This window comes from Camelina sativa, chromosome 12 (assembly GCF_030686135.1).
Source record: "Camelina sativa cultivar CO46 ecotype springtype chromosome 12, ASM3068613v1".
NCBI classification, from domain to species: domain Eukaryota; kingdom Viridiplantae; phylum Streptophyta; class Magnoliopsida; order Brassicales; family Brassicaceae; genus Camelina; species Camelina sativa.
In genome coordinates this window covers 29646397-29668492 of record NC_141891.1, presented here as the reverse complement: position 1 = coordinate 29668492, position 22096 = coordinate 29646397, and the positions used below count along the sequence as shown (strand labels likewise).

The following is a 22096-nucleotide window of genomic DNA, read 5'->3' as shown; positions in this document are numbered from 1 at the left end:
TCATTGTTGAAGGCAAGGTAAGGGTGATTAAAATTGCTAGTGAATGTAATCCAGCTGACATCTTTACTAAAGTACTTCCGGTGGATAAGTTGGATGGAGCACTGGAGATGCTCCGGGTTACAAGTTTCTAAGTACCAAAGTTTTTGGGTGTATGAGTGGTTGAACTCAGGGTGGAGCGGTTGTGCTCGAAGTATTGAGTGGTTGAACTTAGGAAGGAGCGGTTGAGCTCGAGTGCTGAGTGGTCAAGCTCAGGTTGAGGAGTGGTGAAACTCAAGTTCCGGAGGAAGGTAATCCAAGACTAGATGGAGTTAAAGCTAAGCTGTAGAATCAGAGTCAAGGTGGAGAATTGAAGTGTTATGACTCAGATTGAACAACGAGAAATGCTTAAGTGTAGAGAAGACTCTCGGTGTATGAGAGGGTTCGATGCAAGCTCGAAGCTCACACGTGGGAGAGTCACGTGTGAGTGGCACAGATGGAGGTTGTTACAAACAACTGAGGGTAGATCGGTCTTTCTTTAACTCTATCGTTTTATCTTCTCTTAATCTCGATTAGAAGGTTGTTAGATCTTGTTAAGAAGAGATTAGAGAGAAAGAGTAATCAGTTACAGAAGAGAGAGAGGTGAGAGCTTTGTAATCGGAATTGATCATCGTTCTAGTGGATTACTGGAGAAGTTAACTCCGGCAAGACGTAGCGTTTCCACCTTGGAAACGTGAACTCGTTAAATCGTGTGTCGTCTCTTAACTCTTTCTTTCTTAAGTTTTCTCAAGTTCAATTCTCACGTTGTGCGTTCGATTCGTGTTCGTATTGGTCAAGTTTGATCGGGTTTTACAACAAGTGTAAGCGTTTTGTAAATGGCGAGAACTGAAACAGCGATGGAGTGGACATAAAGGGATACTTTGCATGGTCGTTGCTGGACAACTTTGAGTGGGTGCAAGGGTACACCAAGAGATTCGGTTTGGTACATGTAGACAACAAGAACGGTTTAACCCGTCACCCAAAATCATCTGCGTATTGGTTCATGAAATTTTTGAAAGGTGATGAAGAGAACAAAGGTAAAAAGGATTGAAAACTAAAAAAGGGAAACCAAAGCTACTACTACTTCTTATACATGAATTCCGTTGTGGTGTTATAACTTTTGTACCAAATAGATAAATTAGTTGATGATGATGGTATAGAGCTATAACAAACCTAATGGCCTGGGCTACTCTTTCGTTTCAAACTCATTTTCTGATATGTTTTCGATCTTTTTTCACCCAACATATGCAGACTCAAGTACGTTGTTTTTTCTTCTTAATCAGGGAGTTTCACATGAAAAGATTGTTAATATTATAAGAATCACTTGAGTTCGACTGGCTTAAAAGATGTGTAGATTTACTGGTATTAACAATGTGTAAGCGGTTGGGCCTGCTGGTGTTTGCAGAAGCAAATGTTTGTTACGATTATAGGCGTCATGACTCATGAAATGGGTGAATGTGCAATAGAATCATGACAGGTTGATAACGACATGTACCCTTTTGAATTGATTCTTTTAAAATTGATTTGAACCCATGAAAAATGCCTATGTTGCTTATGTCCTAAGATATGCCTGCACCTAGGCGCTTGTAAAAGCCCAAGCTTTGCGATTTCCGTTTAAGACATCTCCAACCATAGTTCCAAATTTCGAGGTTCTATTTATTTTTATAATTAAAAAATATAAAACTACAATATGGTTCCAAAACCTTAGAGTTGATTCCAAAACCTCTACATTTAGAACCAACTCTATTTTTGTGTTTGGCATTTTAATTTAATTTTCATATTTTTTAGTTTATAAAAATTGATTTAGAACCTCTTGTAATCATCATTAGAGATGGTGTAATCGATATACTGGTTTAGGCAGTTTGTTTCGGGGAAAATTGGCGTAAGCGGTCAAATTATTTGGATTATATTTTGATTACAGCTAGACTCTGATTTATCCACCTATGCACTAGCCCGTATTGACCGCCTAGATACCGTCTAACAATTTTTTTAACATTGTGCAAAACGTATTACGTATATACAGAAACTAGGGTCCAAATTTTTTTGTTCTTTAAGAAAACATGTGAAATAAAGATTTAATTAAATTTGTGCACAAAAAAAGGTTCAGTTTCTAAGAAATTTGTAGTATGAGAGCCCTTTTTGTTTGTGCACAAAAAAGAAAGAAGGTTCAGTTTCTTATGGGATCTGTAATATGAAAGCCCTTTTTGTTTTTTAGCTCATATATAGCCATCCAAACCATCGACAGTGCCTGGTTCGTGTTGAAGAAGAGTGTGTCCTACTAGCAGATCAAACTGTATATATGGAAGTATGGAACTTGTCAACTAGTGAACAAATATTGAAAAGTCACCACACTAAATGCGTAGAAGATAAGACCAGTGTTTTTGGGATATTTAAAAATCAGTGTTATAAGTAGATAAATGATCTCATATGTTTTCAGAAGTAATAATTTATATGTTTATCAAAAACAAGTACATTAATATAACCAGTACGCACATGAACTATCTTATTTTAGATACGTGTGGTCTTTTGAACAAAAAAAAAAAAAGAAAAAAAAGATACGTGTGGTCCATTACGTTTGAACAAAATCTCTGCATTGTACTTAATTGGTCACAGACACGAACCGTAACGCATGTATGGGAGTCACGTTCATGCCAAATGCGAATATAATTTATGCACAAGGGATATATATACATAAGTAGGTGAGCACAAGGAGATTTATTTATTCATTATTACAACTAATTATTAAAAAAAGTTAGAAAACAGAACAGGAGAGGAGAGATAGAGAGAGAGGAATAATAAATTAACTTAATTAAGGCAAAAAAAAAAGGAAAAAAAAAAATGAAAATAGCTTCTTCTTCCCCGATTCTCACCGTTGTCTCCAGCTCTGGCTCATTGGTGAGTTGACTAAGTCTATGATCATCTTCTCTCTTTAAATCTCAAGTTTTTTTTTTTTTTTTTCTGTAAATTTCTTGTTCCACTCTTCTTATCCGATAACCCAGTAAGTAAATTTTCCCAGTTTATTCAAACCCAAATTCGAAGCCTAGGATCTTTGGAATATTAAAGAAATGATCTTTGGGTTATTGTGTTTATTGTTTATGTTTTGGGTTACGAAAAGTTTCAGTCTTTTTTCCGATTTTGTTTTGTTGCGGGATCTGATAAAGACTCTTCATTTTTTTTTTTTGTTCAGGATCCGAAAATTAGTGGATCATCACTTGGATCTCGAATCCTTCCGTCTACTCAAAGGTGAGTTTTTTTTAGTTCTATAGAAATTTAGAAAGTATGGGATATGGTGTATTGAAACCCCCTGATGTAGTGATTATAGTAATGATATGATGATGATGTTTAATGGTGTTTATATTGATATGATGATGGCCATAAATAGGGATAATGATTCAGGGTTTAGGGGTTTTAAAATCTTTATTGTGTTATGATTGATATTTTTTTGATGAGTTGTGTTATGTCTTGATGGTTATTTATCTGAATAGCTGTCCTTTGAACAGCATTGGCCACCCTATGGAGTATGAACTTTTCATGGTCCTTTGAATGTTGAACATGATTGCTGGTTTTTAGAATAACCGGTCTTGGTAAATTGTTCAGTATTAAAAGCTTGCACTTATTTTTCAGACTTTTCGATTTGGTTGCTTATTTCTTTAACTGTATTCGTTATGAAGCAGCCTTCTTTCGTTAGTGTAATAGTTGTATGTGTCTTCCTTTATTAGTGTTTTGTACATTGTTTGAAGTCGGTGTTTTAGTCTACAGACTTTTCCCCTGTAGGTGAGTATGAATAATACCAACTTTGTTTCTAGATTTGTTAGAGCAAGACCCGGAAGTGTTTCTTTTATGTCTGACTTCTTACAGATTTTGGATCTTCTGATTTGGATCATTTTTGGTTTATCATTTGGTTGTTTTGCTGGCTGGCTAACAAGGATTTTTTTTGGTTCAGTTAATTATAACATAGGTCAAGACATTTGTCATTGTGGTTTCAGTTTTCTAAGTTATTATTGTGTGTGTATACTAGATCATCCCCATCGGACAATCTTCTCCTCCGTAGGACAATGTCTTCCAATTACCTGAGGCATGTTGAGTCCATGTCCCAGCTACCCTCAGGTGCTGGTAAGATCTCTCAGTTAAACGCCGTCGTTTTAGGAGAATCCCTTGCATCCGAGGAGAATGATCTCATCTTTCCCAGCAAGGAATTCTCCGGCCAGGCTCTTGTTTCCTCCCCTCAACAGGTATATCTTCCAACATCAATTGAGTCCTGAATCAGCACACCTCGTCTTCTCTACTTGCTTTAATGATCTGTAAATTAATTGATCTTCTTGTTATTTGCGTGCAGTACATGGAAATGCATAAGAGGTCGGTGGAGGACCCTGCTGGTTTTTGGTCTGACATTGCGTCTGAATTTTACTGGAAGCAGAAATGGGGTGACCAAGTGTTTTCAGAAAATCTCGATGTCAGGAAGGGTCCTATTCGCATTGAGGTGGATATTTTTCTTCTTTTTTTCCTTTCCTAATCCTTTCTCTACTCTATTCTCTGCATATCCTATGAGAAAATGTTTTCGTCGTGTTGACATGTCTGTAATCTTGTATGACCAGTGGTTCAAGGGGGGAATCACCAATATTTGCTACAACTGTTTGGACAAAAATGTTGAAGCTGGTTTGGGTGATAAAATAGCCATGTACTGGGAAGGAAATGAAATTGGGGTAGATGCTTCCTTAACTTATTCTGAGTTGCTTCAACAAGTTTGCCAGGTATAATAAACACTGTTGTTTGTCTTCTCCAACCACCTCTAGAGCTCTTCTTTCTCATTAATTTTCTGGAACTGCATTTTTCCTTTTCCTTGGTTCTGCAGCTTGCTAATTACTTGAAAGATATTGGAGTGAAGAAGGGGGATGCTGTCGCAATTTACTTACCAATGTTGATGGAACTCCCCATCGCTATGCTTGCGTGTGCACGGATCGGAGCTGTTCATTCGGTAACCTGTGAACATTGTACATTTGTCTACAGTGCAACATATACCTAATTCATTAACACAAAACAAGTTTTCGAAATTAATTCAGTTCTCCCCCAGGTTGTTTTTGCTGGATTTTCTGCTGACTCTCTTGCTCAAAGAATCGTTGATTGCAAGCCAAAAGTAATACTGACTTGCAATGCTGTTAAAAGAGGCCCTAAGACTATAAACCTTAAAGCTATTGTTGATGCTGCACTTGACCAGTCTTCAAAAGATGGAGTCTCTGTAGGTTAGTCTCTATTTAACAAAATCATAATTTGGATTCAACTGGATATTCCCAGTTACATTTGCCGGTTTTTCCTCGTCATGGTTTGCACCACAGTTTGATTTTTTCCCCCTCTCTTTACCATTTTTTTATAAGTTTGTTCTCCGAGCAGAGGAAATAAAAGATGGTTACAGACATTGCTTGTTCGTAACTGATGATTTTTGGCTGTTTTGTCTTTTGCTTCTCTAAAAACAGATGTCTGCTTGACCTATGAGAACTCATCAGCGACAACACGGGAAAACACAAAATGGCAAAATGGAAGAGACGTGTGGTGGCAGGTAACTACTGACCTTCTTAATAATTCGAGAAAATTCTTTCATTTCATTTTCCCAATGGTTCTTAAAGTCTTCTGTGGGTGATGGTGATCTCTTTAGGATGTCATTCCTAAATATCCAACATCATGTGAGGTGGAATGGGTTGATGCTGAAGATCCCTTGTTTTTGCTCTACACCAGTGGAAGTACTGGAAAGCCAAAGGTAATTTTGGTCCTTGGTTAGATTGAATCTTTAACCTAATTTGTTTTAAATTTCTCTATCTAATATCTTTAATATGGGTTCTTTGAAGGGTGTCCTGCACACAACTGGAGGGTATATGATCTACACGGCTACAACATTCAAATATGCATTTGACTACAAACCAACAGATGTATACTGGTATGCAAAGAAACTTGTCTTGACTGTTAAAATTCTTTAATAAAGCTATGCTATAGAGTGCTAATCTCTTTGCTTCTCTAACATAAGGTGTACGGCAGATTGTGGTTGGATAACTGGCCATAGCTATGTTACTTATGGACCAATGCTAAATGGAGCCACTGTTGTTGTCTTTGAAGGGGTAATCTATTTAGATATTGTAGAATTTTAGTTGTATATGATTTTCTATCAGTTAATGTCTTGAATCAATGAATTCAACTCTAGGCCCCTCTCTCATAGTATCAGTTAATGTCTTGAATCAATGAGTTCAACTCTAGGTGCCTCTCCCATAGTAATACGCTAAAGAGCTATCAGCATTTAAGAGGAAATGGGTTTTACTGTTGCTCTCTTTCACTTGGATTGAACTTGTGGTTGTGATAGTATCATCTGGTTTTGAACAGGCTCCAAACTACCCTGATTCTGGACGCTGTTGGGATATTGTTGACAAATACAAGGTTTCTATATTTTATACCGCCCCAACGTTGGTGAGGTCTCTCATGCGTGATGACGATAAGGTGCGATATATGCAATCTTTCTGTTATGGTGAAAAAGTAACCAGCATTGTAAATGATGCTTTGAAAGCTACAAAATTACGGCTGTATATATTTGTTAGTAAATTAAGCCTTATGTGGAGATAATACTTTTAGGTATCTAAATCATTTACTAATTATTTTCAACTTATTTTGTTTGTTATAGTTTGTAACACGTTATTCTCGCAAATCGTTACGGGTCCTTGGAAGTGTGGGAGAGCCCATCAATCCGAGTGCTTGGAGGTTTGAACTTTAATATCTCTATTTTTATTCTTGCAGTTGAATGGGAACTATATTTAATTGTTTACCGATTCTTTGATGTAGATGGTTCTTCAATGTAGTCGGTGATTCAAGGTGTCCCATTTCAGATACGTGGTGGCAAACCGAAACTGGTGGCTTCATGGTAACTTTCTACTCTCTCTCTTTATGCCTTTTAAAACCTCTAGCATGCTCTCTCTCATGTTCATCAAATTGCATCGCAGATAACCCCATTGCCAGGTGCTTGGCCGCAGAAGCCTGGTTCAGCTACTTTCCCTTTCTTTGGAGTTCAGGTCTGTGATTTGTATTGCAAATTTATATTTAGCATATTGCTTCGCCCTACAGATATTCGTCTTTGGAGGGAATCATTCTCATCTCTATCTCTCTGTGTATTCTGCAGCCTGTCATAGTTGATGAAAAAGGCAATGAAATCGAAGGCGAGTGTAGTGGTTATCTTTGTGTGAAAGGTTCATGGCCCGGGGCGTTTCGAACTCTGTTTGGGGATCATGATAGATATGAAACCACATACTTTAAACCTTTTGCTGGATATTATTTCAGTGGTGATGGTTGCAGCAGGTGGACAATCTCTCTAACTTTTGACGAAACCAAAATTGTAGTTATTGTGCCATCTTTCAACTATGGCTTAGATAGAATCATGTTTATGTATAGATAATATCCAAAGTCGGTTGATTGTAACTAAGTTTATGTTACTAAGTTTATAATAAGTTTGACTTTGTATTCCAGAGACAAGGATGGTTACTACTGGCTTACGGGGAGGGTTGATGATGTTATCAACGTCAGGTAGAAGGCAATTTTAAAATGATGTCAATCAATTCTCTAAACCTCCTATAATATTCCTACCGCTTAAGTTTGTGTTTTTTCTAATGCACAGTGGCCATCGAATCGGAACTGCTGAAGTGGAATCTGCTCTGGTTTTACATCCTCAATGTGCAGAAGCAGCTGTTGTAGGCATAGACCATGAGGTATGTGGACTAACTATGCATAAGTTGTTGGGATATGAAGCACAGATAAGAGTTCATACGTACATAACATTAGCTTGTTAGTCATTGAGCTTAAATAGAAATGACTTATGATGTTTAGGGTGCCTAGTAATTGATTCGTCGGTTTGATTTTGTTCTTGATTCTGCGTTCCTCGTTTACCAGTGTGAAATAAAATCAGTAATCAGTTTGGTTCTTATGAGGAACCAATGGAACTAATGGTCAAGTCTCTTGCTTGTTTCAGGTGAAAGGTCAGGGAATTTATGCGTTTGTCACTCTTCTGGAGGGTGTTGCTTACAGCGAGGAGCTTCGGAAAAGCCTAGTACTAATGGTCCGAAATCAGGTATGATATATTAAGGAAAAAAGTGAATAGTTAAAGCTTTATAGATGCTAAACTTTTGAGTAAGTGTTATTCTCACACTTCGATATTGTAATGAGTTTTGTTATAAAATTTTGCCATTTTCAGATTGGGGCTTTTGCAGCACCGGACAGAATACATTGGGCACCGGGGTTGCCAAAGACGAGAAGCGGAAAGATAATGAGGAGAATCTTGCGAAAGATTGCTTCAAGGCAATTAGAAGAGCTTGGAGATATAAGCACACTTGCGGATCCTAGTGTAGTTGATCAGCTTATTGCACTTGCTGATGTGTGATGTAAACCAATACCGTATGACCCAATGGAGAGTGATGGAGTTTTGTGCATTTTATGTTTCTAGTGTCTTATAGAGGAATCGGTACTAAAAAATCTGAAACAAGATTCAGGTGTTTGGGAGGAATAAAGTAAGCTGACTATATTGTTGTGTGCTTTTATTTTATTTATTTATTTTTTTTTTTGCTGACAGATTACAAGATTAGCTCAAACGAGCCAATTGGTAGGAAAAACGTTTACATAGGTAACTAGATGTGACTCTATTCTGGCACGTCGTGCTAGCTTGTCAGCGTTACCATTCTGCGTTCGGGAGACGTGAACTAGTGCAAAAGATAGGAATTCTTCCTTGTCCGCCTCGATCTCATCCAAATATGTCTTGAAGGCAGGCCACTCGGACGGCGAAGACACCATCTTCACCAGGTCAGAACAGTCTGTGTGGAAAACCACATTCTCAATATCCGCACCAATCATACAACGCATTGCCCAGATTAAAGCTTCCACTTCTGCATGGAGAGGTGACAAGCTACGGCGGAGGTTAGACGCACCCATGGTGGGGAAATCCCCTTCCGGGGAAATGCAGTACCATCCTCGGCCTGTATACTGGTCCGTTATCTTCCAAGATCCATCCACAAAGCATCAGTAGCTGGTCCGATGTATGTTGGCCGTAGCCGTTACCCCTAATACATGACCGATAGTGGGATGAGGGCCCTCCGTGGATGGTTTCTCAACTATATCAGCTTGTGCCGATATCTAGAGTTTAGCTTCCTCCTCCGCCAACTGTAGAATTGCTAACGGATTGGAATCCAAATTACTAAAAATTTTGTCATTTCTAGCCTTCCAAATGTACCATAGAATATAGGGATAAAAATCCGCTGAGGGATTCTGCTGAAATCTCCAGAATAAATAATCCATATTTGCATAGACAGATTATGAAGGGAAACAGCCCGGTGATGTTGGGAAAGAGGATAGAGCCCAAACCTGCCTGGCCGGAGGGCATAAAAATAAGGCATGATTGATTGTCTCCTCAGAAAAGCCACAGCAACCACACTCCAAATCACATGACATGCCGCGTCGTCGCAAATTATATGTTGTCGCCATACAACCCGTGATCGCTTGCCATAAAAAATGTCTGATCTTTGGTGGACACCGAATCTTCCAGACAAAAGCCTGTAGAGGAATAATGCTAGGGCCGAAAACAGGTGTTGACACCGCCTGATTTTGACGCAAAGCTTTATACCCAGATTTAACAGTATACAGACCAGATTTTGTCAAGTGCCAACCCAGGCTATCCGGTGAATCTGGTCTACCAACAGGTAAAGCAGAAATAATGGCAACATCCTCCGGCTCAAAAGATGCCGAGAGTAGGGCCAAGTTCCAGGATTGTGAACTCCTGTCAATAAAATTTTCAACTCTAAGCGTAGGATCAGTTAATGATCCCGAACGCAATGCTGGTCTCGGGGATTGAGCAGGGATCCAGGGATCAGACCATACAAGAATGGAATTACCGGATCCTACCCGTTTAATGAGTCCTTTGTTTACCAGAGAGCGAGCAGATATCAAACTCCGCCAGCCATAAGACGGCGAGTAAGATTTGATTGGGTCCAAAGGGTTGGAATGCCTATAGTATCGTCCTTTAAAAACCTTTGCAAATAAAGAGTCTGGAGCTGTAATCAAGCGCCAAAGTTGTTTGGCCAACAAGGCGGTGTTAAAGTCATCCAAACACCGGAAACCCAGACCACCGTCAACCTTATCAACACATAACTTGTCCCAGGCTATCCAGTGCAGTCCTCGTGTATCCCCAGAAGCACTCCACCAAAAATTGGAAACCGCACTAGTGAGTTTTCGTGTGACTGTTTTCGGAAAGCGGAAACAAGACATGACAAAGGTAGGAACGGCAGTTGCTACTGATTTTATCATAACTTCTTTCCCCCCCTGGACAGTAGGCGTGCGGGCCAACCACCTGTCCTTTTTTGCAATCGATCCTGAACAAAGGAAAATACCTTTGTTTTTGAGCCTCCCAGACTCTCCGGAATACCCAAATATGAACTCATCCCGCCCAGGTTGGTGATCCCCAAAACCCCTTTTAGTTCATCTCGTAATTCTACTGTAACTGTGTGTCCAAATTGGACCGAAGATTTCTGGAAATTTATTTGCTGTCCAGAGACCCGTTCATACTGTCGAAGGATCCCTAAAACAGCCTCACACTGTTCTTTCGTAGCACGACAGAAAAAAAGACTATCGTCTGCGAATAATAAGTGAGAGACCGCGGGACAAGCAGTCGACACCTTGATACCTGTGATAAGCTTTAACCGCTCGGCCTTGCGAAGATTTGCAATGAGAACCTCAGTGCAAAGGATAAAAAGGTAGGGTGACAAGGGGTCTCCCTGTCTAAGCCCTCTGGTAGGAATTATAGACCCATGTGGCTGACCGTTGATTAATACTTTGTATTGGACCGATGTCACACACCACATAACCGAAGAAATCCATTTTTCACAAAAACCAAGTTTCCTCAGTAGATGTTCAATAAAGGACCACTCTACCCGATCATAGGCCTTGCTCATATCTGTTTTAATGGACATAAACTTACCCTTACAAGAAGGGTTAGTACGAAGACCATGAAACATCTCCTGAGCAATCAAGATGTTATCCGAAATCAAACGCCCCTCAACAAATGCCGATTGTGTCTCAGATATCAAGGCCGGTAAAAAAGAACGCAGCCGCTGACATAAGACTTTGGAAATAATCTTGTATCCAACATTACAAAGACTAATGGGTCTCCATTCAGACATTTTAGTAGGTTTTTCCACTTTTGGAATAAGGCAAATATTTGTCATATTTAGTCTCTTGTCAAAAATACCATCCTGCAAGAAGGAATTTACCAATAATTTTAAATCAGATTTAACCGTATCCCAAGCACGCTGATAGAACAGAGCCGTCATCCCATCCGGTCCTGGAGCCTTGTCTGGGTGCATCATAAATAAAGCCTCCTTGATTTCCTGTTCTATGACTGATCGTGTTAGAGAATCATTAATGTCATCCGTGATAGATGAGCACACTTCATCCAATGTTTCCTCAAAGTCCGAAGGTTCAGAGGATGTGTAAAGTTCCTGGAAATAAGAGGCGGCGATGCTCTGAACCTGCTTCTCTTTCGTAACCCAGTTTCCAGAGTCATCATGGAGTCCCACAATACGATTCTTCGATCGTCTTTGTTTTGTTTGGGCATGAAAATAACTAGTATTTTGATCCCCGAACCGCATCCATCGACTCCTACTTTTTTGGTACCAATAAATTTCTTCATCCCGATAAGCCTCGCGAAGTTTCCAAGTGAGCTCCGAAATGGTCTCAACCAAAACAGAGTCATCTGTCTGGGCGGTTGCTAATTGATTTTTAATATCCTCAATCGATTCCCGACCATAAGGGACCTGAGTTTTCCGCCACTGGGAGATTGCTTGGCGGCATTTAATGATCTTGTCCATAAATTTATCCGTTGGAATCGTTGTTTCTCCTCTTTATCGAGCCACCTCTGGTCAAACCGAAAACAGTTTCTCCCTCGCCGGACGATATCCTCAAGGAGTGCGAGAACCGGTTTATGGTCTGAAGCCACCATGGGTAAATATTCCGTATATGCATTACTAAAGATGTTATGTAGCTTTTCATTGGCCAAGGCGCGATCCAATCGGCACCTGATTGGCTTTTTATCTCGCCAACAACGCCAAGATAAGCTATCCCCAACCGCAGGGAATTCTAGCAAACCGCAATGTCTAATCATGGTATTAAAACCGACAAAGGAGGATGCATGACGGAGTTTACCTCCACGCTTTTCATGATTTCCTTTTAATTCATTAAAATCTCCAATTAGAAACCAGGGGGAATCTCTAGATAGACCAGTTCGTGTTAAGCGTTCCCATACTAAGTCACGGTTTGCTGGAACCGGATCACCATAAACAAAGGTAAAAAAGAGAGTTTGTCCTTTATAAGTAAGTTCCACATCAATCAATCTATTAGATTCAAATAAAATTGAAACATCATAATCATTATTATAAAATAAGGCTAAACCGCCACTACAACCAATAGGATCAACCGTTTTAAATTTGAAAAACCAAAATGACCAACAAAAGATTCCAAATGAGAATAAGGCTGTCTAGTTTCAGATAAAAATAAAAAATCAGGCCTATGCTTCCCCCACAAATCCCTAAGATAACCAATAGTTGCTTTGTTTCCAAGCCCTTGGCAGTTCCAGCTTAAGATCTTCATTTATCCAGTATTGGTTTGGGTGGCTTAGATCCACCAGTTGTCCCCTTCTCCTGCTCCTGGTTCCTCGGGTTTGTGCCTTCTCCAGCTAAGTCATTAATAAAAGAAATTTATTAATAAAAGAAATTTCAATTTCATGAGTTTGGTTTTGGAGAATTTTTTTTATAGGATTATAAAATTAATTACATTTAAATATAAAGAAGACAAGAAGAGGCTATGGTGACCAAAAGGAAACAGTAAACACATGGATTAGGTATTATATTGCCATAGATTAGGTCTATTTAAAAACATAAATAACTCACAAATTAAGATGCATAAAAATTAAAGAAACGTTTCAGCCAAGACGCTTTGATGTCGCTGCTCACTTGTGCATCTTGCTTAATTTGCACTGAACTTGGGACATAAGAGCACACAAGTGGGTAACAAGATTCTTGTGTAGATACTCCAAGATACACTTGTTTAAAATATCCACCATCTCCAATGATATAAGCTAGGTTGCGTGTAGGGTTCGATGCATCTTTACCAAGAACTAGAGCGATATTCTTCTTCTCGTCAATCAAGAAACTCCTAGCCCAATATAAAAACTGACGACCAGTGAGTGATGTCAGATTAACTGCTAAGAACAACTTGTTCCACGACGCTTCTCCAGGGTCAATCTTATTCGTAACCCATATCTCCATCCTCAATGTATACTTGCCCTTAAATAACACCGCAAGCTGCTCTTCTCTAACACTAGAGAGAGTCACAGTATCCTCATCACAATAAGAGTCAAAGGGGAGACGAAGACGCGGTCCAAATCTCTCAGTTGTAAAATCAAAACAGATCAAGAAACCAGGGAGATCTGTTCTTAGTCCTCCTACTTCTTCTATACACCTCTCTCTAGCAAACCAATAAGTATTTCCCTTGAGAGACACGCCGAGTTGAAAAGACGGGATTTTCCAATCAAGCGCCAAATGAAAAACCTTCCAAGAGCCAGAGGTAAGATTGTAGATATCAAACTCATAAAATCTAGACAAGCGTTTATCATAACGTCTCAAGATTTTATAGTTACGAAACGAGTCGTTCTTCTCGTATCCAAGAGCGTACCTGTCAAATAACTTGTGATCCTCTCTGAGTTTGATCGACCTGAATTGCCCACAATAAGGATTCCCAACCACCAGAGTATAGCTTATGTCATTGGTGATGCATAACAATAAACCGTCGCAGTGAAAGACACTAGATATGTTATCAACTCCATGATCCGCACCATCGTTTAGGCAAATGAGTTTAGCTTTATGCACGATACATGATTTAACGTCGTTGTGGTTATGAATTCCATGGAGATTAACACTCATTAAAAAAACCTTGTAATCCATCATCATGACCACCAGAAGCTCATCTTCCTTGATTGCTAATCTTGTGATCTTCTTTGTAAAGCTCTGATCGTAGGATAAAGTGTTCCAGTTTTTGCAAGTAGACCTAACTGCTTTGGTGGACTGTAACGGAACCCTAGAGAGTATCCCCTCCAACAATTCCCTTGGAAGATCGGACATAGCCATCGTTGAAGTTGTCTGTTTCTGTTCCGCCAAGTTAGGTCAAGCTACCTTTTTGTCCGATTTCTTCTGGCTGTTTTATCTAACACCAATTGAAGATATAGAAACCCATTGGGCTAATCGTAGGCTTCTAATCTAGGAAAATAAAAACCCAAAAAAAGAAAGTCTTCTTTATGTCAAAACGTAATATTAATTCAATCAAATTTTAAATCCAAAGTAGTTGTTCGGATTACTATTTAGTATTTACAATTGACATAGTCAACCAAAGAAAAAATAGTTTTGAAGTTATAGTTGAAAGAAGTTGGATTGGTGCAATTTGTTCATAGAGTATTTTTACTGGGAGTTACTCTCATGGTTACTCAACCATTTGGGGCCCAGAAACTGAATAAAAAATCTACTTACGATCAATTTAGGAGAGAATCGATTCCCGGAAGCATCTGAAGCAACCCCATGAGTAACCTTACGTGGCTTATTCTCATTCGTAAATACATAAATATTAAAGGAATTTTTTCTTTCCATTTCTCTCTCTCTTTCTCTCTCGATACACAAACGGCGATTGGAAGTTCTCACGACCAACGACCAACGACGGCGGAGGTTTCTTATGCTGCGACAACAACGGCAGCTCGATCCCAGAGGTCTCCGTATCAAATCCCCGCCACAACACAACCGCCTCCGTCGATGGTGACTGAGACGGAGAAGGTTACAGTCGAGCGTCACTGTCCTGCGAAAGGTAAAGGCTTGAATTGCTTAGTTCCGCCTCCTAAAGGTTACCGTCAGCTGGTTCCATGGCCTAAAAGCCGTGACGAGGTAACTCCTTTGTTTGCAATCTCTTGTTAGAGTTTATTGGCTAACTAAAGCTCAATAGCAAAGCTCAAGTGGATTAAGCTTAGAATCAGAATGTAATAAGCCTAAGTAGATTGGATTAAGCTCAATATTCTCTTGTATTGCATTTTGGTTGGAAAATTCTCATCTTGGGATTAGCTTAAGTAGATTAAGTGATGTCGAATTTGGATTTGCAGATTTCTTAAAATAGCTACAATTACAAGTATCTTCAGTTAGAGGTGCCAAGGTTGTTACTGATCCAAGTACTGGGCGATCAAAAGGTTATGGATTTGTTAAATTTGCAGAGGAAAGTGAAAGGAACCGAGAGTTCTTTACATTGCTCAACAAGGTCATGGGATTAGCTTAAGTGAATGTTTGTATTGCTCAACAAGGTCATGTGAATGTAGTAACATTAGTGATAATCAAATATGACAAAAGTTGGTATCCTTTTTATGCAAATACGAGCTGATTCATAGAGACGCATTCAAGGTTGTGTGGAAAGAGCCGAGGGTGATCTTATATGAGATAGAGGAGATAGAGAAGAAGATTGAGTTTTTAACTAACCGAATGGGATCATAGAAACTGCAGGATTTCATTTTTAAAACTGCAGGTTCTGCTTTTTGTTCTTGCAGGTTCAATGGTCGAGACCCGTTCAATCCTCGAAGCTGGCTCTGAGTTTTTCTGCTCATATACCCTGGTCTTGAGGCATCACATTGGTGTTGGAACTTGGAACTAAAGCTTACCACATAATTTTTTTTACTGATTGATGAGAAGTTTATTTATTGCAGTTGCAAGTCGCTGATAGATTTAGCTTAAGTTAGCCACCATTGAATGATTTAACATGTAAATCTTGGACGGATGTATGAAGCAATGGTACTACGTGAATCTATGCTATATACTATGCAAGTTTTGATCGGAAACTCTTTTTTACTCTTTTGTTACAATTATGACCATCAAGCTATCGCTGCAATCAACAAAATAAACTTTAGTTACAATTCGACTTCTATATTATGAATGTTCTTGATTGTATTATGTTAATCCATTCATCATGCAATGCAATATTTGTTTTAATTCACCATTCATCAAGAAACTTGATAAAAAGGAAAGACAAACCAAGACTAATTATATATTATGAGTGTCCCTTCTTCATTTCACACTCTTATATATAGATAGAGTATATACTTTGATTGATTATCTTAAAAACTAAAGTTTGATAATTAATCTACATAATCTACATAATATGATGGGCATTCGAAATGATGTTCATGATACACAAATGCATGATCTTTTGCAAAAAGACTTGATTGAGCATATCTGTCAAAAAATTTGGTGCAACCGCACAATAAATCTTATTCCAAATTCTGTTTAATATGTTTAATATTTCGAATTTTATAAAATATGTTTACAATCCGGAATTTTGTAAAATATTTTTAATATTCTAAAGTTTGTAAAATATTGTTTTTTATTTTATGTAATATAAAAAATTTAATAATTGTTTTATTATTTTAGATAATTAAAGTTTGATAATTAATAAACACAAATTAAAAAATTATTATTTAAAAGCTTGAGTAACTTTCTGTGAGATTCTCTAGTAATAGGGTGATTTTGCTTAAATTCTTTTAGGGTTGTTTTACTAAATTTATAATTATTTATATAATTAAATAATTAATTAATGTGAGAGTAACTATGGTGGTTTATTCCACTAATGATGGTCTAAGGAATTCAAAAGAAAGAGTAGTGTTTTGATGAAATAGGCAGCCGTAATGGACTTTCAAAGCAGCTACATTTTACCAAAAAAATATTGGACTTTTCAAACTGTCGACCACATGCCAAAAAGGTGGCTCATTGCGTGCTCCACTTGTACATGCATTTCTTAATAAATAATCAATTAAGGTCTTTAATCAAGTCAAATTTGTAGTATTTCGGATAACATTTTTTAAAGAAAATGATGTATAGATGATGATAATTTTTAAAAATGTTCAAGTTATGAAACCAAAATATATATGTCGGATTTGCAACACTTGCTTCTTGTCTTCTAAATTCTAATTATTCCATATTTCAATTTCAATCAAGAACTATGCCGCAAGATCTACCCATGCATCCTTCCACGTACGACTACGAGTCGCTAAAAAGTTCCTTAATAAACAAGTTAATGGAAGTATTGTCAGAAAATAAAAAGGAAAATGGTTGGTGGAAGTATATATTTGTATTTTATATATAATTGGAGGATGAAGAAGAGAGATAGATTTGTGAATAGAGAAAGCAATATAGATCAGAAAAGCTCACAAGTCTCAACTATTCTATTTGCTTTGCTTCTCCTCTCTTCTCTATTTCTCAGCCAACCGCAAGCTTTCTCTGTTGAATCATTAACATTACACCGAAAAATCAGTGAGTAGTTTCGTTCTACAAACGTTGCATATATAAACCAACTATTAAATTTTTGTAAATACTAATCACTTTTCTTAAACTTTTTGGATAGTTCTAATATAATGTTAGTACGAGAGTGCGACTCTTCTAATTTAGTGATGTGTTTTTGAACTGCAGTAGAGGGGAAAGATGGGTTGAAACAGATCGGATTCCAAAAAAAGGTTCAAACGAAGCCGAGCAGTTCGAGAAGAGGACCATCGAAGGGTCATCCTCCGGGTTCACCACGACTATGACACACTTGCCTACTATGTGCATGCATATGCATGATTTGTAAGAGATACAAACGTAGGTTATGATGTATCTTTATTTATGAGGGTTGTAATAAGTGAAAAGAATGTATGTATGTATTGGATTCGAATAGATTAGATCATAGAATATGTTATTCATCAAAATATATTTTAAACTTTTATCTTTGTTATTCATCAAATATATTTTAAACTTTTATCTTTGTTGTTCATCAAAATCTATATATATTTTCCATCAACTTCGGCTTGGAACTCCCTTATCCGTGGCTTCACGGTTCGATTCCGAAATGTTTGGAGCTTCACGGTTCGATTATTCGATCTGGATTTCCTGCTGTCGCTATTGTTTCCACTAGTCTCGTTCGTTGTTACTCCGCCAATGCATGCGAGTGTTGACACTGCATCCAAAGTGTTCGACGAAATGTGTGTTAGAGACTTGGATTTGGGCCAAGAATGCCATTTTGGTTTAAAAATTTCTCAAAAATGCCAGTTTGGTTGATCCCTTATCAAAAATACCAGTTACGTGGGGTTAATAAGGGAGTAAAAGACGAAAATAGCCTCTCGTTTAAAGGACGAAAAGTAGAGGCGGGGGAATTCAACTGGAAGATATTAATGATAATGGGACATGTATTAATGGCGGGATGGACAGTCAAGTACGAGTTTTATTGTGGTAAAAAGGAGTTTATTGGAGTTAATGCTGCCATTGTTTAGGACTAAACTTCCCTAAACTTAAATAGATCTGAAGAAGATATTAGGTGAAGAGAAGGTGAAGTTGGTTACCAAAGAAGGATGTTCTTGCATTTAATCTGGGCAACTACAAATTGCCCTGCATTAATTGTGTTAAAACATGATTTCCATTAATTATGCAGATGTTCGGGAGAGTGTGCCTGTAACGCCCCCGAACCGCACTATGACCACACAGGCCATCAGACAGCCCTGAGACGTCACTATGGAAACGTCCACCGACGATCCGGCCGAGTACAAGAACGAATCAAGACCCTTTTGGCCAGTCCATCGGTGAGGTTCCCGACCACACGAAACGTCCTTAAGGCTTTACAACCCTACAGATACGCCGTGTGTTGAGCCGACTCGGACAAAGTCTATATCATCACGACTCGCTTAATTAAAAAAAATCCGATTGCATTAAAACTTAAATGAGTTTACTACAAACGATTATACAAAAGATTAACAAGGCTTAGTGCCAAAGTTTTGTTCACAATAAAACATACTTTTAATTTTACGATAGACACCAAAATAAAACTACTCCGGAGTCCTATCGTTTACCACACCCTCTAGTTCCCTCTAGGGTTACCTGCAGCACAACAATATTATCATAAGTAATCTAAGATTACTTAGTGAGCTCAGGGTTCCTGCAAATAATTAAACCCCAATCCCAAACCCCATCAACAAACAACATGCAAGCATATATAATTAACATCCGAACAAAAATAATCAACATGCAAGCAAATATAAGCAATATGCAAGCATAAGATCTACATGCAAGCGAATTAAACAATTGACAAGCAAGCGCACAACACAACAAGCAATCAGAGATAACATGCGGAAGCTGATAAGCTAAGCAAAATTATTCTACAAGCATTCGCAACTACTTGTAATAACATGTCATGCAACAACATGTAATCATAAACACGAAACATGCAACAATTTAACTTGAAATAAAACAATAGTTTTAACAAGTTCTAGTTTATTTGGCCCGGTATGCATCCTTTCCCTAAACCCCTCACGAATCACCGAGTCGCAACCACTAAGGCATGCGATCGTATCTCACTCAAAGCCACACCGTCGTGTAGACAGCCTCGGCCAGGGTAGCGAGTCCAGTAACCTCCGAGCTCTTCGTAACCAACCCTACAAACACACGAATATGGGTTGCATGTCACGGCTGCATGTGGTACGGAATGGGAAGGATGACAATACCAAGTTATACTACGCATAGCCGGAATTTCTCGCGGACTTATACGTATTATAACCTCACCGAAAATTATACTTGATTTTATATGACTTTAAGCTCATAAGTTTTCAAGTATCTCCAACTCGTTATCGCCCTTGTTGCTAGAACATTTCGAACTAGCAACCGGCTTAACCTCATCTCGCATGCAACTTAACAAGAAAAACACAAAAGAATTTCAAGTAAATGCATCTAAATGATTCATGCAAACCGCGCACTAGATGGATGTTTTTAATTCTCCATCTAAGCGGGCAAAATATGTGCCTGAACTCACAGTAAACCGTCGATGATCGGTCTCCCTTGGTGAAGCTTCTTCGTGGCACACTTGGATTGTCTCTTTGGTTAGAATCGATTTCCTTATCGATCTAACCTTGGTCGATAGTCTCGTCTTGCGTCTTCTCTTCTTCTCTTCTTTCTTTTACTCACGGCAACACAACCCTCTTCTTTCTTCCTTCTCCCTCGCTCACTTCTTTCTTTTCTCTCTCAAATTTTTCCTCTCCTTACCCCTTGATCTCTTGTGCAAAAATGAGAGAGATGAGGAGCTATTTATAGAGGGCTTGGGCGGTGGAGGCAGCCAATGCATGTGGAGAGCTCAATCTTCATTAGTGGTTATTAGAGCATGTCTCAACACTCGGTGAGAAATCGATTAGCCACCTTGCATTCCACTAAAACTTGCTTGATTTCTTTAATCACCCACTAAGCTCCACTAACACTCCTTAGATTATTTAATTTCTCCACTAACTCCACTAACTTCTCTTGATTTATTTAATCATCCCACAAAATCCCACTAACTCCTTCTTGAATAAAATAATCACCCCACTAACTCTTGCCTTAACCGATTTTTGGATGATTGAAGATTTCTCTTGCGGTTCGGTTAACATTTCTCGGTCGATCGTCATCGACTCTCGGTAACTCTCGGTCCGTGTCGGCACTCTCGGCAATTTTTCTCGGACTTTCTCGGTCCTTCGGTCATCTTCGGGCAATTCGGCCAATTCTCGATTCGTCCAGATTTTCTCGGACTTCTCTTCATTAAATTTTCTTCTTTCCTTGTTGGCATCTCTTTCTCACCTTTTGGCCTTGAGATTTCATTTTGTAATTTATCTCTTGGTGAGGGTCATTACATTCTTCCCCCCTTAATAGAATTCGTCTCGAATTCCATAGGGTTCCGACGGTCCTGCCTCATCTTCTTCGGCGAACAGTTGAGGATACTTGGCATGAATCCTATCCTCGTCTTCCCAAGTGGTGACCTTACGGTTCTGCTTTCCCCAAAACACTTGGATTTAAGGGGTACTCCTATTCTTCAACTTCCGAGTGCTTCTTTGCCCTATCCCAAATGGTCCTTCGGGATAAGTAAGATTTGGCTCCAACTCCTCGATAGGCTCTGGCACAATCATGTTAGGATCTGGTACATGCTTCCGTAGTTGTGAAACATGAAAGACTTTATGTAGCTTCATCATCTCCGGCATAGCTAACCGGTAGGCTACTTCTCCAACTCTTTGCTTAATCGTGTATGGCCCGATGAACCTTACTGCGAGTTTTCCCACTTTACCAAATCGATCCTTTCCTTTTTGTGGTACGACCTTCAAATACACCATGTCTCCAACTTTAAACTCCACTTCCCGCCTTTTACGATATGCGTACTTCTTCTGGCAGTCTTGTGCCTTCTTCCTACTCTCCCGTATGAACTTGATCTTCTCCGTCGTCTCATCAATCAGCTTGTGATTGAAACTTGTCCGCTCTCCAACTTCTGTCCAACATAAAGGTGTTCGACACGGCCTTCCGTACATTGCTTCGAATGGCGACATGCCAATGCTTGAAGGATAACTATTGTTATACGCAAACTCGACCAATGGCAAATTTTTCTCCCAATCTGATGACCATTCCAAAGCACATAGTCGGATCATGTCCTCTATGGTTCGGATAGTCCTTTCCGTCTGTCCGTCTGTCTCTGGGTGGAATGAGGTGCTCATGTGAACATCTGTTCCCAACGCCCTGTGCAAATCTTGCCAAAATATTGATGCGAACTTGGGGTCACAATCGGAAACAATATTTGCTGGCACTCCATGAAGCTTCAAAATTTCAACAATATACTTCTTTGCTAAAACTGGCACTTGGTTTGTACTTCTTACTGGAACCAAATGGGCTACCTTGGTTAAACGATCAACCACTACCCATACTGCATCATTGATTCTCCCTTTCCTTATAGGTAAACCAGTAATGAAATCCATCGAGATAGAGTCCCATTTCCATGTTTGTATGGGCAAGTTGCGAAGCAAATCTGCTGGCACTTGATGCTCTACCTTGATTCTTTGACATCAATTGCATTGACTTACCCACTTCGCTACTGCTCTCTTTAATCCAGGCCAATGATAGTATCTACGAACGTCCTTGTACATCTTGGTGCTTCCCGGGTGTATACTCAACGCTGAGCTGTGAGCTGC

General features: G+C 38.9%; 1 protein-coding gene, 1 long non-coding RNA gene and 1 pseudogene across 3 annotated transcripts; 2 read left to right on the top strand and 1 right to left on the bottom strand.

Annotated features, from left to right (window-relative positions):
* The first annotated feature begins 2529 nt into the window (after positions 1-2529).
* Positions 2530-8560, top strand: LOC104719317 (acetyl-coenzyme A synthetase, chloroplastic/glyoxysomal). 2 transcript variants are annotated; one of them, XM_010452150.3, is made up of 20 exons: positions 2530-2910; positions 3203-3258; positions 4034-4247; positions 4352-4495; positions 4611-4766; positions 4868-4990; positions 5087-5255; positions 5487-5569; positions 5666-5767; positions 5856-5944; positions 6032-6122; positions 6382-6495; positions 6677-6753; positions 6835-6913; positions 6993-7061; positions 7169-7344; positions 7513-7569; positions 7661-7751; positions 8012-8110; positions 8234-8560. In XM_010452150.3, exons 1-20 carry the CDS (start codon positions 2854-2856, stop codon positions 8417-8419), a joined length of 2232 nt encoding a protein of 743 aa, XP_010450452.2. In that variant the 5' UTR covers positions 2530-2853; the 3' UTR covers positions 8420-8560. The 2 variants fall into 2 exon arrangements, with proteins under 2 accessions (XP_010450452.2, XP_010450453.2); XM_010452151.3 differs by having other exon boundaries at positions 2862-3013.
* A 4411-nt stretch (positions 8561-12971) lies between these two features.
* On the bottom strand, positions 12972-14504 carry LOC104733825 (F-box protein At5g36730 pseudogene; annotated as a pseudogene).
* Positions 14505-17130: 2626 nt separating this feature from the next.
* LOC104732588 (uncharacterized) lies at positions 17131-17902 on the top strand. Its single transcript, XR_758902.3, has 2 exons — positions 17131-17408; positions 17565-17902. It is a non-coding gene; the product is annotated as an uncharacterized LOC104732588 (long non-coding RNA).
* Positions 17903-22096: the final 4194 nt, after the last annotated feature.